The sequence below is a fragment of the Trichechus manatus genome, unplaced genomic scaffold (assembly GCF_000243295.1).
Source record: "Trichechus manatus latirostris isolate Lorelei unplaced genomic scaffold, TriManLat1.0 scaffold00039, whole genome shotgun sequence".
Classification (NCBI taxonomy): Eukaryota; Metazoa; Chordata; class Mammalia; order Sirenia; family Trichechidae; genus Trichechus; species Trichechus manatus.
In genome coordinates this window covers 10,703,501-10,719,041 of record NW_004443975.1, presented here as the reverse complement: position 1 = coordinate 10,719,041, position 15,541 = coordinate 10,703,501, and the positions used below count along the sequence as shown (strand labels likewise).

Below are 15,541 nucleotides of genomic sequence, written 5' to 3'. Positions count from 1 at the left end.
GATTATTTGCTCAGCATACAGATTGAATAGGTATGGTGAAAGGATGCAATCCTGACACACACTTTTCCTGACTTTAAACCATGCAGTATCCCCTTGTTCTTTCCTAACAACTGCCTCTTGATCTGTGTACAGGTTCCTCATGAGCACAATGAAGTGTTCTAGATATTAGCTACTAATTTTTAAAAATACATATATCCTATGATATTCCACTCCTAGGTTTTTACCCAACAAAAATACATACATAGGTGAATCAATAAGCATGTATAAAAAAATATTCATTGTTATTCATAATAGCCAAAAACTTAAAACAATCTAAGTGTCCTCAACAGTAGAATGGATAAATAAATCTTGCTATAATAAAATGGAATACTCTACAGCAATGAGAATGAATGGATACAGCTACAGAGCAACATGGATAAAGCCAGGTACAAAGGAGGTTATGCTATAAGATTTCATTTATCTGTTGTTGTTAGGTGCTGTTGAGTCGGTTCTGACTCATAGCGACCCCATGTACAACAGAATGAAGCACTGCCTGGTCCTCTGCCATCCTGATGATCGTTGTTATGCTTGAGCCCATTTATCTAAAATTCAAAAAGAAGTGAAAGTGTAGTGCTTGAGGATATATATTTAGGTGGTAAGATAACAAAGAAAAACATGTCGATCAGGAAATTGATTAGCATTTGAAAATAATAACTCTGATGTGTTATTGGGTTTGGAGTTAATTTCTCTCACCACACTGACTCCTGTCTTTTTTGTACTCAGATGCAGTCTACCCTCTAACCAACAGAATTATTTGTGCTTTCCAAGGCTCATCATTGTCTTTCAGATCTCCTTTTATGAAAAATTCAATAGCATGAAGTTCCTCCTAGGCTTAAACATTAAACTTTTTCCTCTGTTCTAAAAGTAAAAGGTATCCAGCATATCCTTGGCTTCTCCTGAAGAGGCTCCTGCTGCCTTTGGCTGGAATGCTCCTTGGTCTCCTGTTCCTTCTCTGACCTCCACGGGTCTTCCTGCTGACACTGGCACGAGGAAAAAGCAGCAGGCAAAGGGAGGCCATATAAGGAGTGAAAAGCTTATCAGGGTTGGAGTCAGCTTCTATATCAAACCCTACCTCTCCCCCTTGTTCTGACAGTATAATCACAGCAAGACCCTAAGGTCTTTTAGCCTCAGTTCCTCCATCTGTGACGTGAGGGTTGTTATAGTAATTTAAACAGATAATGTATGTAAGTGCTTGGCAGGTGGAAGGTGCTCAACAGAGTAGCTATTATTATATTTGTATGACTCTATATTATTGCATGTATGATGCATGTATGCCTTACTCTTATCCTTCCATTAGAGTTCAAGATCCTTGTAAACAGGTCCTCTGTCTTATTTTTCTTTTCTGTCTCCCGTAGCATCTTTGTTGTAATGGACATTCTAAATGTCCTGAGTGATGAACAGAAAAGTGTAATTTAGTGAAAGATTACTCACCCTACCAAAAATTCCATATTCAGAGTCTTTTAAAATTGTTGACTTCCTTAGTCCTTTTAGAACTTATTTTACTTCCTAAAATATCCAATAGGATGCTAAACATTATGAAGAAGCTCATAAAATAGTGAAAGTACTAATGTTTTAGAACTTATTTTACTTCCTAAAATATCCAATAGGATACTAAACATTATGAAGAAGCTCACGAAATAGTGAAAGTACTAATGTTTTCATTCCAGATCCGCCAATGGCATAATCAGGGGCTGCCTCTTGGTAACTATTCAGCAGAGAATGCCATCTTGATCAAGAACGGCCGGCAGTGGCCTCTGCTTATCGACCCACATAAGCAAGCACACAACTGGATCCGTCAGATGGAAGGGTCCAGACTGCAGGAGCTCTCCATCGAGGACAGCAATTACACCAAAAAAATTGAAAATGCTATGAAGACAGGAGGGAGTGTCCTCTTGCAGGTATTTAGACAATATGGCCTAACTCCCTAATTCCATGCAGCTCACACATACATTGTATGCACTCAGAATAAAGAAGAAGAACTTTAAGTGACAGGTAACTTTGTCAGGGCAAAAATAATAAATAAGTAAAGTGAGTTTTCTTGCCAAATCTCTCAGAGCTGCCTTTCACTGGTGTCCAGATTTGTAATAAGATTTAAATTTTTACCATGCTGTGTCTTTTCAACTGCACCTTATTTGTTGTATGGTGATTTTTAAATTTTATGTCTATTGGGTTTTTCAGAATCTGCCTGAAACATTAGCTCCAAGTTTAAAGGTGATTTTGAAAAAGGATATCTATAAGAAAAGAGGACAATATTTCATAAGGATTGATGATTCTGAGACCGAATACAATTCCAAATTTAGGTAATGTCTTTTACATTTAAATTGAGTAAAATATCTATATTTTTAAGACAACGTTGGAAGCCCAGTATTTCAGTCCTGGACTCAAATGTAACCCACACTCTGCCTGCAGGAAGAAGTGAGATTGCCTTTTGAAGGTTCTTTTTCGTAATTTGTTGCCAATCACATTCATCAGTATACAGAGTTGAGAACAGAGTTTTTATTTATCAAGTCACTCCAAGACAGTATTTCTTGAACCGTGCCCCATGTAACGTTATGAGTTCCATGAAGAGTCTTGAGCCAGGAAGCCTAACCCCACTTTATCCAGAGAAGCTATGTTCAATCTGTTTGCCTAACATTTTATTGAAGAGGGTTGGGGGAGCTTCTGTTACTTAAAAAACAAAAAAAAAAAAAATCTATATTTGATATCTAGAGCAAAAAGATATGATTTTGTCTAGGGAGATAAAAACATTGTATCCATGTTCCCAGGAGTAACAGGCCGCCTGGAAACTGACTCCCACCGGCCAACTGCACAAAGTACTGTATTTTACGCAAATAGCACGCACCTTCTACTTTGTTTGCCAACTGCATCCTCCCCCGTGAGGTATTTTCATAAGCGCTGCTATGCCAATTTTTCTTTAAATGTTGCTGTAAAAAAATTGGCATAGTGCGCTTATGAAAATACCTCCAGGGGTAGGGCAAGGTCAGCAAACAAAGGTAGAAGATACGAGTTATTTGAGTAAAAATATGGTATTATTCTATAGCCAAATTTAATTACCACCAAGATATCATTCCCAAAGGAACAAGACATTTGAGTTGTCTGGTCATGTGCATCTCTACCTGTGAGAAGAGATAAGGGAAAGTCCATTCATAATCAGAGGATTGCTGGGTGAGCAGGTAATCAGCAAGGGCAATTAGAAGATGATTTTAACAGTCCCTAGCCTGCTGCATGTGATTTTTCACAGGGACTCTGACAGACCGACTCTTTACCAAAGTGGTCCTGACTCTTAAGTCTGTTCCCAGTGTATCTGTTCCCCTGGACACAGCTGTGGAGGCTCTCATGAGGTTCTTACTCCTTTGAATTCTCTCTTCCAGCCTCCTTCCTTCTGTTAATAAAACATGTTCCAAACTCTGTTCCTCAAAGCCTCATTTCCAGGAATTTAATCGGTGTCATGTAAAAAAGGGATCTCGTGGTTTTTAAAAGCACGGGGTTAAACAAAGTTAAACAGGGCTCTTTCCCAAAGGACTTGAAAACTGCTTTAGTCACTGGACCCTCTCCAGAAAATAGTGTTCTACAATATACACTTGGGAAAACACCGTGTTAACCCATTGTTTTCTGTCACTGGATACAATATGACTGATTAAGCAATAGCTCTAGAAATGCTAGTGAAGTTACATTCTCCTAAACTGACAACCTGGTTCCCGTGTTTGAAATATGTGTGTTTGAGGAGATGGTGGAGATCACCATGTTAGAAGGCAGACTTGGTGATGGATCCTTACTCTGTCACTTTCTGGCCAGGTGATATTAGCAGCTTATTTGGGAGTAAGGAAGAGTCCCTGCTGTACGGGGTTGCTATGAGGACTAAGGAAACCCTGGTGGCTTGGTGGTTAAGAGCTGCAGCTGCTAACCAAAAGGTCAGCAGTTTGAATCCACCAGGTGCTCCTTGGAAACCCTATGGGGCAGTTCTACTCTGTCCTGTAGGGACTATGAGTCGGAATTGACTTGACAATAACAGGTTTGGGTTTGGGTGGGTTTTTTCTTTTTTCTTTTTTTGGTTTGTGAGGACTAAGGAAACCCTGGTGGTGTAGTGGTTAAGAGTTTGACTGCTAACCAAAAGGTTGGCAGTTCAAATCCACCAAGCACTCCTTGGAAACCCTGTGGGGCAGTTCTACTCTGTCCTAAACAGTTGCTATGACTCAGAATTGACTCAACAGCAACTGGTTTTTGGTGGTTTTATGAGGACTAACAGTCTGTCATACAGTGTCGGCTTACCTGTTGCTGTGATGCTGGAAGCGATGCTAGTATTTCAAATACCAGTAGGGTCACTCATGGTGAACAGTTTTCAGACTAAGAGAGCTTCCAGACTAAGACAGACTAGGAAGAAAGGCCTGGTGATTTTCTTCCAAAAATTAGCCAATGAAAACCTTATGGATCACAACAGAACATTTTCCATCTTGACTAGAGGAAGACATTATGTTTGGTGAAGTAGAGAGCCAAGGAGGGTGAGGGAGACTCTTGGTGAGATGGACTGAAGCAATAGTTGAACCAATAGACTCTAGCTGTGAGCAATTGTGAGGATGATGCAGGACCAGACAGTGTTTTGTTCTGTTGTACATAAGCTCTCCGTGAGTTGGAGTCAACTTGGTGACAGCTAACAACAACAACATGAGGACTGAGGAGTCCCTGGATGGTGTGAACGGTTAACATGCTTACTCTTAATGGAAAGACTGAAGGTTTGAGTTCACCCATAGGCACCTCAGAAGAAAGGCTTGGAGATCTGTTTCTGAAACATCAGCCACTGAAAACACTATGGAGCACAGTTCTACTCTGACACCCATGGGGTTGCTATGAGTCAGAGTCTACTAGGCAGCAACTTTTTTTTTTAAATGAGTATATTCAACAAGACCTAGAATCTCACCACTCCTCACCACTCTCACTGTCACTACCCTGCTCCAAGCCACCTTATCTCTCACTTTTAACCAGTCTCCTGCTTCCATCCTTCCCCACCCAGCCCCTAGGCTATTCTCAAGATAGCAGCTAGAGATGTGCTGTTAAATAAGATCATGTCACTCCTCTACTCAAATCCCTCCATTGGCTTCCTTCTCACTCACTCGGAGTAGAAACCACAGAATTTACAATGACCGACTGGCAGGTCAAAACTCCTACTACTTAGCATTTTTTTCATCCTTATGCTTCGACCAAGTATACGTAAACATAATTTATGGTTGTATTTTTTAAAGTCTTAAATAGCAAATGTATTCACATAATATAAATTGAGAACCTGCTTTGTGTACAGGACTGGATAACATTAAAAATTAATGTTGTTTACTTCCATGAAAAGTACATTTTCCATTATTAAACAAATTAGTTTTACTTTTTTCCTCTGTACGTTCTTTGAATAACTGGTGCCTTTCCCATGTCTTAGGTTATACATATCTACGGAAATAGCCAACCCTCATTTTCTTCCATCAGTTCATAACTTTGTTACTATGATCAACTTCACGGTAACATTCCAAGGTTTACAAGATCAACTCTTATCTACTGTGGTAATGCATGAAGTCCCTCATTTAGAAAATCAACGTTTCCAACTGTTGGAGAGTATTTCCCTTGATGCTATAACTCTTGAAGAACTGGAGGAAAAAACATTAAGTTTACTGCAGAAAACACAAGGTAAGTCAAGATATTGAATAATACTAAGAGAGCTCTGCATATTTTTGTAAAGGACAGAATAAAAAGTTTTTAAGGATACATTCTGGATTGGTACCAATAATACCAGATCGCCGTTTCCACCAGATGACTAATTAATGTAGGTGAACAGAGGTTTATTATTTCTAAAATTAAAACATTGTAAATTTTTATGTTCCTCAGTTTCCATCTTTGCTTAAGCTCATTATGTCATGGGACATTTGCCATCATATTGTTGTTAGGTGCCATCAAGTCGGTTCCAACTCACAGTGACCCTGTAGGACAGCGTAGAACGGCCCCACAGGATTTCCAAGGAGCAACTGGTGGATTTGAACTGCTGACCTTTTGGTTAGCAGTGGAGCTCTTAACAACTACGCCACCAGGGCTCCTTGCCATCATATACCATACCATACCCATTGCCATCGAGTTGATTCCGACTCATAGCGACCCTATAACCACCAACATATAGCCAGTATAAATTGAAGGACAAATGTTATAGCAGCTGGTTAATTCCCTTGTAATCCTTATGCCTGTGCTTCAGGTACCAGACATTTGTTATATATGTCAAGTTATATTACAGAAACCTAAAGATTAGGTGGTCCTCGAGTATTAATAACTGAAAGATCTTATGACAGGGAACAATCCAGTGGCTTATGTCTTCCATTAATATATGCTGTTTATTAAAATAGCAGTAGAAACTATTTTCCTGCTCACCACAAGAAGTGTTTAAGAAACATGGACTTTACAACAATTAAATATAAAGAAACATAAATTATCAAGGCAAACTAATACATCTGCCCCTAACTCAACTGTGATAAAATACTATTTATCTAACAATGGGTGGCAGTTCTTTTTCACTCTTGACTCCTGTGGGCCGTCAGGTTTCTCAAATGCTTTAGTTTTCAATTAAGGGCATATGTCTAAGAATCACTTGGGGAGTTTTTTTCTTTCTTTTTTTAAATACAAATGCCCAGTGGGTTCCACCACAGACTTACCGAATCAGAGCTTCTAAAGGTGGGGCTTTGGCTTGTATTCATTTTTAAAAGTCTCCACACAACTCTGAAGTTCACTGCTAATTATTATATATCTAATCTAAAAGGCTGATGGTCTGATATGCAAGCCCAATGTTGCCAGATCTTTCTGTTTTCCAAGAAAAGCTAAAACTCCAGACTTTCATGTGAAGTTGCCCAGTTTATTAGTGCTCTTGGCTGTCGTAGAATAAGAATGCTCACTTCTGTTAAAGTAAAAACAAAGAGATTTATTGAGGGCAATACAATTCACAAACCGGGAAATCCCAGAACAGAGGGGAATCCACCAAGTGTTCGCATCTTCCAAGGGAAAGGTGAGCCTTCATATGGTAAGATGGGGAGGGTAAACGTGGGACAGCACATGACTAACAGTAAAATGGGGTGAGTACGGAGAGGCCATCAACACCATAATCTTTAACATCAGCAAACCTGGGGGGTGGGAGGGCATGCAGCCAGAGACCACCAACATCATAATCAACAGACCTTTCCTGGAACAGCCACATTATCACCCCCACCTTTATTTTCTAAGAGCTTTAAAGTTTAGGGAAGTCAACGGGCTACATTATCGGGAATGCAGAGGCTGAGGCTTTAGTCAAGCTGAAGTCTGATTCAAAATGGAGTCTAGTTAACAATATGGAGTTTGATTCAAACAGGGGTTGGCTATCCTGCTCCAGTCAGGCGCTTCTATTTGGAGTATTCCTACACATAGCTAATTCAAATTTTTCTAAATTGTGTAGAATAAACAAAACATATCTTGAGGCCAGATTTGACTCTCAGGCCACTAGTTTGTTTCCTCTGCTTTAAAGACTTTCCCTTGACTCTGATACTTTAGTAAAATAAATTTTAAAAAAAATTTTAAAGGCAAGAATTTAGCAATAACAATAAACAAATTTTATTTTTTATTTAAATTTTAGAAAAGGGAAGAAGCGGAATGTTTTAGGAGGGCATGAAGACTCCCCAGGAGCAAAATAGACTAAAAAATTTTTTTCTTAATTTTGAGCATTCTTATTAATATCCCACAATTTGGAAAGAAGCAGACCAAAGAATTGAGTAGAAAGCCCTGGAATAATAACGGAAAACCACCAAGGGATCTTAACAGAGTTGGAAAGAACTACCATCTTTCAGGCCTCTATACTAAGTTGGGGAAACTTGCTAAAGCTCAAGGGCAGAGGATAAACGATTAACAGACCCAAGTCTTCATTTAAGACATTTAATGGAATCTCAAAGAAAGGGAAGAATCCCACATATATCTCCCCCTCTCCCATCTACATGACTTCAGGTACAAAAAAAGCACATAGAAACCAACAACCAGATCTGAAACTTAAGGGAAGTGAAGGCAGAACAACTGGTTCAAGATAAAATGTCCAGAGCATCAATGAAACTACATCAGAACAAACCAAGTTAGGACAGAGTTGGCCACATTCAGCATTAGCAAGATAAAAGGTATAGCACAGCATTTAAAAATATATATATTCACTAGGCAAGGGAGGATGTAGAAAAAAATATAGCAGCCAAGAACAGAAGAACCTAGTCTGAAACAAAACATTACTCAATAAATTAGATTTTCCTAGAGTGTTTCCTGCTATTGAAAAAATGAAGTCAGTAACTCGGTTTTTGCAGCCATGTTTACCAAAAAAAAGAAAAAGAGGTCTAATGTAGAAGATATTACTTGGAAAACTTCATCTGTATCAATAAAAACATAGTATCCAGATCATGGAATAGAATAATCCCTTCATGGCCTGCAGTGGTCGTATTAAGCTGAAATACTGTGTTTAGTTCTAGATGCCACATTTGAAGAGGGCCCTTTGTAAACCAGAGCCCTGATGGCACAGTGGTTAAGAGCTCGGCTGCTAACCTAAAGGTCAACAGTTCAAATCCACCAGCTGTTCCTTGGAAACCCTATGGGGGCAGTTCTACTCTGTCCTGTAGGGTCACTATGAGTTGGAATTGACTTGACGGCAATGGGTTTTTTGGTTTCTTTGCAAACTAAAGTGTATCCAGAGGTGAGCATCAAGGGTCTTGAGGGGCCCAGAAATCAAATCATAAAAAAGCAGTTGAAGAAAATGGAAATGTTTATCTCATAAAATAGAAAACTTACCATGGAAATATGAGAGCTGCTTTTAATATTTGAAGGGAGGAGAATTATTATCTGCGTTTCTACAGCGGTGTTTTATTCAAAAGGTGAACTACAACCTATTAGCTGGTTGAGAAATCAATTTCATTGGTTATCATCAGTTTTATTTGTTTAATAAAATAAAATACGAAGTGTCACTGTGCTATTTTCTGAAACTTTTATTTTCGTATTCTGTGTGTAGAGTGGGTGGCAATGTAAAATGTATTCCTTACAATGAGACAGTTACTTACTATGTGCCTATAATAAACTAGAGTCCGCAAGCACCGAAGGAATATGTATAAAGAAGAGATGGGGGAGTGGGAAGTGAGGCGTGTGTGCCTTTCATCAAATTTAGTGGAAATATGACCTGTTTCCATGTGAGAGCCCCTCTCCAAAACAAAACCAACAAAAAGCCAACAGCCAAAACTTGCATGTAAAGAATACGGAATGAGGAAACAGCCGCTTAGTATTACAATGATTTTTATTTAAAATCACTTCTTGTTTGTCTTTAGGATGCATATTAGATGATGAAGATATCATAGCCACCTTAAAAAAATCCAAAATGACTTCAAGTGAAATCTCAAAGCGCATCAAAGCAACAGAAAAAGCAGAGTGTGACATTCAAGCGACGCGTAAAAGCTACCTTCCCATAGCTACGCAAGGTGCTCTGCTCTACTTCCTCGTAGCTGAACTTAAACGAGTCAACTACATGTACCAGTTTTCCCTGGACTGGTTTCGTCGGGTGTTTGTTTTATCGGTAATTTCCAAAAGCAAAGAACAAGAACACTTTAAATCAGCTTCGAGTTTGAAAAAGGAGGAAAAAGTTCATAAAGTTACAAATCTCTCAAAAAAACCTGACTTGGAAAGTGAGAAAAACTCCTTGAGCAAGCATATTAAAAATGCAATAGAGGTGTTGACAGGAAATATTTTTAAGGTGAGATTTTTTTAATGTGAATTTTGCATACTTATTTAATCTAAGTGAGCTAGTCTAACAGTTATCCTTTTCCCTGTAGGTGGTTTCTTCAGCTCTATTTAATCAACATAAACTTTGCTTCTCCTTTCGGCTTTGCACTGCAATCATGCAAAGTAATGCTAGTGAAAATCTAATGTATAATGACATTGGGTCCTTATCAGATGAAGAATGGAATATCTTCTTAAATTCTGGCATGTTGATAAATATTAAAGGTGTGATGCCCCAGCCTAAAATTAATAGTAAGTAAAAGTAATTACTCTGGGTTTAGTAAAAAGCCATTAAAAACCTGTGTCCTGTAAAATACTATAAAATATTTCTAAAGTGCCCCTCTAAGTTAATGCGTCTTTAACTGACTAGACTCAGAGCAGCTTGAGGTCAATTGCAATGTCTAATTCCTTGTTGTAATCCCTACACTGTTGAACACGTAATTGCTACTCTGTAATTTTTTAATGAATGAATGAATAAATGGCAAGTACTACAGTTACTGTAATTCTAATTCACAAAGAAAAATACCTAATGGTGGTCAAAGAGGGACACACACATTGATTAGATACCACCGGGAGTTCAACTTTACTCCTCCTAACTGCAGTTGCCCTTACTTTCTGATGGAAATCCCTTGAAAATTTGAACCACAAAGATCATGCTTATCCAAAAAGATTAGACAAAATGACTCAACTCTTTAATCTGTCCAAATGCTCCTGTGTGGTACATTTTAAGTTCCAAAAAAATATAACACTTAAAGGAGGTCTGACCCTCCCATGGTTTGGAGGAACCTTTGTCAAGGGTTTGGAGACTATTAGCAAAGACCAGCAGTCAGAATGAAAGCATGAAAAGAGTTGCTATGAAGGATACCACACATGTGGATTGTTCTGTTTTGTGTTTGTCTTTGCTCGTGCTAAAGCCTGGTACATAGTGGATGTTTGGCAAAGTACTTTTGAATGAATGAATTATTTTATGGATTTATTAGTATTCTTTTGCTAGCAAAAAATAGACACCGATAGCTTAATAACTTAAACAAACAAAAAAATTAAATAGCTTCCATTGGTATTTTTTATTATACAAGCAATATGGTTTATTATTAAAACTATGAGAATTTACAGATAAGCAAAAAGAAGAAAAGAAGTCTTTTGTAATTTCACCATCCAGAGATAACCACTATTAATGTTTTTGTGTTATTTTCCTTCCATTATTTTTCCTAAATACACACAAGCATTCTTTAAAAGAAAAAGTGACTTCGTTGTACACACTTATTCCTACATTTTTCTAACTAACAATACATCATAAATAATTCTCTCTGTCAACAAATATACTTAATCCATTGTCACTGAGTCAATTCTGACTCATAGCGACCCTTAGACTCCCTTATTTAATGTCTGCAAAACATTCCAATTTTGGATGTACCAAAATTTATTCCGCCACTGTCTTAAGTTAGACGCTTTAGTTGTTTCCAGTTTTTTCTTGTAATAAACAGTAAATACTCTGATGAACAACAAAGAAAGGGTCTTAGCTTTTACCAGGATTCTAGTTTTAATAAAATACTACTGTTTTTAAGACTTAAAGCTGCTTTTAAAATTACCTTTTATATAATTCATTTTTGTATAAAATGGCTTTTTTCTCAACAACAAATATTTATTGAGCATCTACTTTGTAATGAGTAACTAAAAGGTAAAAAGATTTCTCTTTTAATGTGATCATTTTCCTTTCCTATTAGGCATATTTGAAAGATGTAAAAATCAGCATCTTCAGTGGCTGTCGGAATCCAGGTGGAAGCAGTGCCAATATGTCAGCAGTCAGCTGGAACCGTTTTCACTCCTGTGTAAATCCCTCCTATCAAATAAATCACAGTGGGATGCTTTTAACAACAGTAAGGCTGTAGATTTTCTGATGAGCATACCCTTCCAAGCAGCAAAGCCTTCACTGGAGAAAAGTAAGAAAATATTCAGTGTCTTACTCTAACTTAATTATGTGCCTGCGTGTGTGCGTGTGCGTGTGTGCGCGTGTAGATTCTCGTTCTATAAAGTAGTCCAATGTCTTATATAATGAAAAGATTGAAGGAAGGAACATAACTGTGTCCTAACATGTTCGCATGTTATTTAATGTAATCCTCACAACAATCTTGTGAAGTGATAATTTAGAACTCCATCTTAAGATGAGGAATTAGTTTCAGAGAAATTAAATATACCACATTCGTTCCATTACACCATGCTAGTTTTGAACTTTGAATCTGAACAAGCCTACTTACATCCTTCATTTTATATACCACCTATGCACTTTAAAAATTATATAGAACCCAGAAGAACTAGATGTTGCCCAGCTACCACCACCGATGGCTCTGACAGGGATCACAAGAGAGGGTCCCGGACAGAGCAGGAGAAAAATGTAGAACAAAATTCAAATTCACAAGAAAAGACCAGACTTACTGGTCTGACAGACTGGAGAAACCCCTGAGACTCTGGCCACTGGACACCCTGCTAACTCAGAACTGAAGCCACTCCCAAAATCCACTTTCAGCCAAAGATTAGACAGGCCTATGAAACAAACATACAACACGTGAGAAATATGGTTCTTAGTTCAGTCAAGTATACCAGATCAAATGGGCAACACTTGCCCAAAAGCAAAGACATGAAGGCAGGAAGGGACAGGAAAACTGGACGAATGCACAGAGGAACCTGGGGTGGAAAGGGGGAGAGTGCTGCCACATTGTGGGGATCGCAACCAATGTCACAAAACAATTTGTGTATAAATTTTTAAATGAGAAACTATTTGCAACGTAAACTTTGACCTATAACAAAATAAAATTACATACATATAATTATACTGTGTATGCATGTGTATATATATATATACACACACACGGTATAGTAAAGTAAAAATCAGTCATACTACTAATACTATCACTAAATAAAAAAAATTACATAGGAAGTCAATGTTATTTTAAATAACTTTCAACGTTTAAGATTTCCTTTTTGTTTATCTGTTTGAACTTTAACCTCTGCTTTTCCCTGCCACTTCTCCCACATCAAGATACAGCCCAATTTGTTTCCCTCCACGTTTTTCTTCATTTTTCTTCCATATTTTTGCCATAATAATTATGTTATGTAGTAACATAAACATACATATTCTATTTGTTTTTATTTCTAATTCTATAGATTTCAGAAGTAGAATCGCTGGGTTAAAAGTATCTTGTGTTTGATGTTCATACTTGCTGCCAGGTTGTTCTTTTTTTAGTCTACAATAATTTATGTTTCCACAGCAATACAGAGAGCACCTCCTTTCTAATAGGGGTATTAATTTTTTTAACTTTTACCAATCTGGAAACTTTTAAAGTGCTTTAATTTGAATTTTCTTGACTCTTAGCAAGGTTAAGTATCTTTTCAGTGTTTGTTGACCATTTGGGTTTACCTATTCATATACTTGGCCTATTTTTCTGTTGGGTTGCTTATCCCCTTTTTGCCAGTCTGTAAGAGTTCTATTAATGTTATAGATAATTAACCTCTTGTCTTCTTATGGAGCCCTGGTGGCACAGTGGTTAAGAGCTTGGCTGCTAACCAAAAGGTCAGCAGTTGGAATCTACCAGCAGCTCCTTGGAAACTCTATGGAGCAGTTCTATTCTGTCCCACAGGGTGGCTATGAGTCAGAATCAACTCGATGGCAACGGGTTTGGGTTTTTTTGTCTTATTATAGATATTAACCTCTTCATTCAAACATTTTTCCCAGTCTATTAACTGTCCAGTGGATTTGTTCATAGTATCTGTACCATACAAATGTTTGTTTGTATGGTCGATTATGTCTTTTTTTTTTTCTTTTATAACTTCGTGTTTTCCAGTTCTGAGTAAGCAGGTCTCCTCCACTAGATTTTTCTCACTAGGTCATTATTGTTTTATTTTGTTGCATTGGTCTCTAATCCATCTGGGATCCATTACTTATTATATTGTAAGATTGGAGCCAGTAACTTTTATGTAAAGGAACTCTTTATTGACCATTTTAGTGAAATGACCCATCTTTTTATTTTGCAAGTAACTCCAAATTTACCCATTTTGTAACTGTAGATGTTCATGTATCATGAGTGTTTTTCTTTTTTTCTTTTTAACTCAAGAAACCTGAATTAGCTATGTGCAAACAGGCTGTTTGTGTAATCTAAGTTGTGTTTAGAGTTATACATTGGGAAAATATCATAGAAATATAAGGTAGGTGCAAATAATAACTGTATCTGGAATCATTGGAAGTGAAGACTAAAAGCAGCCCCATTTCCACCTGGCGAGAGAGTGTGAGCCAGAAGGACTCTAATGCAGTGGTAAGAGGGGGCAATATAAAAAAATTATAGTCTTAAATTTTTCAAAAACGTGATAATCTCCTTGCATTTCCATTTGATTCCCATTTCCTATACCTGTGGATCATGAATAGAAATCTTTAACCTCTGGAGTTACTACTGACTCATTTTGTGTTCATCAGAAAAACATTACATACGCTGGAGCAGGTGATAAAGTGTTGGTGGCTATGCCCTTCTTTTTGTTCTTTCAGCTGCCCACCATGTTATTATATCACTGTTCATCAATCGGTTCACCAGGACCAAGTTGAAACTTAAATCTGCCTTAATGTCTACCTCTTGTGAGGTACTAAGGACAGTTACTGATGCCTCATATCCTATGACAACAAAGCTCACTTTAAAAGAAGTCAGCCATGTTAAAAAAAAAAGTCACAAATTCATAACAAAATATTCATTGTGCTATCTTTTAGTGATCCAAAGTATTTGATTGTTAATCTCAATTTCCTTCTCTAAATTAAACGTAGCTGAACTTTTTTTTTTCAATCGTGCATTAGATGAAGTAGCTAAACTTTTGAATGAAGATGAAGAAATGTGTAGTCCTATAAATTTTCCCTGGGAGAAACTCACTTCATTTCAAAGACTTATTTTGGTAAGATCTGCTATGAAAAAAATATTAATATTCTAAATGTTTTGAGAACATTATTACTAAAATCTTTCAAATTAAACTTTTATAAGGAAAATATACCAATTTTTAAAAGCTAACATTTACCAAACGTTAATGTTTAAAGGATGCACTTATATTCCACTCTTAATGTTTGTTTCACGTGGAGGGAGTTTGGTTAGAGTAACGCTCCTGACACCTCCTTGTCCCCTTATTCACTCCTTGCTAGGGAGGAGGAGGAACTTAGAAGACTGGTAAATTTGAAAGATGAACTGAGAGCACATGGCTCAGCCCCTTCTTCCCTGTCGCTTTTGGGATCTGCCTGCCTCCAGTGCCATAAATGGTGCAGGGACAGACCCTGGCCCTTGCGCTATCCTGGACTTTTTTTTTTTTTTTTTTAATTCCTCCCTCTACCATGGGGTTTCCTTTCTCCAGACATGTACAGCAGAGCAGGAAGGAACCCAGGGGAAAGGGGGAAAGGTTTTTGTGTTTGTTTGTTTGTTTCCCAGGATCGGGGGCATGACTTGGATTTTCTCATCCAAAGCAAGATCTCAGTCAGATTCTAAAAGAGATAGAGGCCCAAGTGGTCCTGGTATCCAGGAAGGGCCACAGGAAGGTCAAGAGCAGTGGGAGCGGATTCCACACCACACATAGACTCTCTCCCATTAATTAAACTGCACCCCCTCCAACTAACACCAGAAAACGCTGACTGAAAAGCTAAACAGTGAATACTTCTTAGTTTTGCTTCATTTTACCATAGGAGATATCCCTCTAGGTG

General features: G+C 37.7%; 1 protein-coding gene across 1 annotated transcript in view; it reads left to right on the top strand.

Moving 5' to 3' along the window:
* The window catches only part of DNAH14 (dynein axonemal heavy chain 14), a gene marked incomplete at its 5' end in the record, with an annotated part of 387,403 nt that overhangs the window by 313,986 nt on the left and 57,876 nt on the right, over positions 1 to 15,541 (top strand). Inside the window, 8 exon segments of the mRNA XM_023730866.1 lie at positions 1,707 to 1,937; positions 2,218 to 2,339; positions 5,462 to 5,706; positions 9,375 to 9,796; positions 9,876 to 10,074; positions 11,547 to 11,762; positions 14,449 to 14,460; positions 14,657 to 14,751. Of these exon segments, the coding sequence (XP_023586634.1) occupies positions 1,707 to 1,937; positions 2,218 to 2,339; positions 5,462 to 5,706; positions 9,375 to 9,796; positions 9,876 to 10,074; positions 11,547 to 11,762; positions 14,449 to 14,460; positions 14,657 to 14,751 (1,542 nt within the window).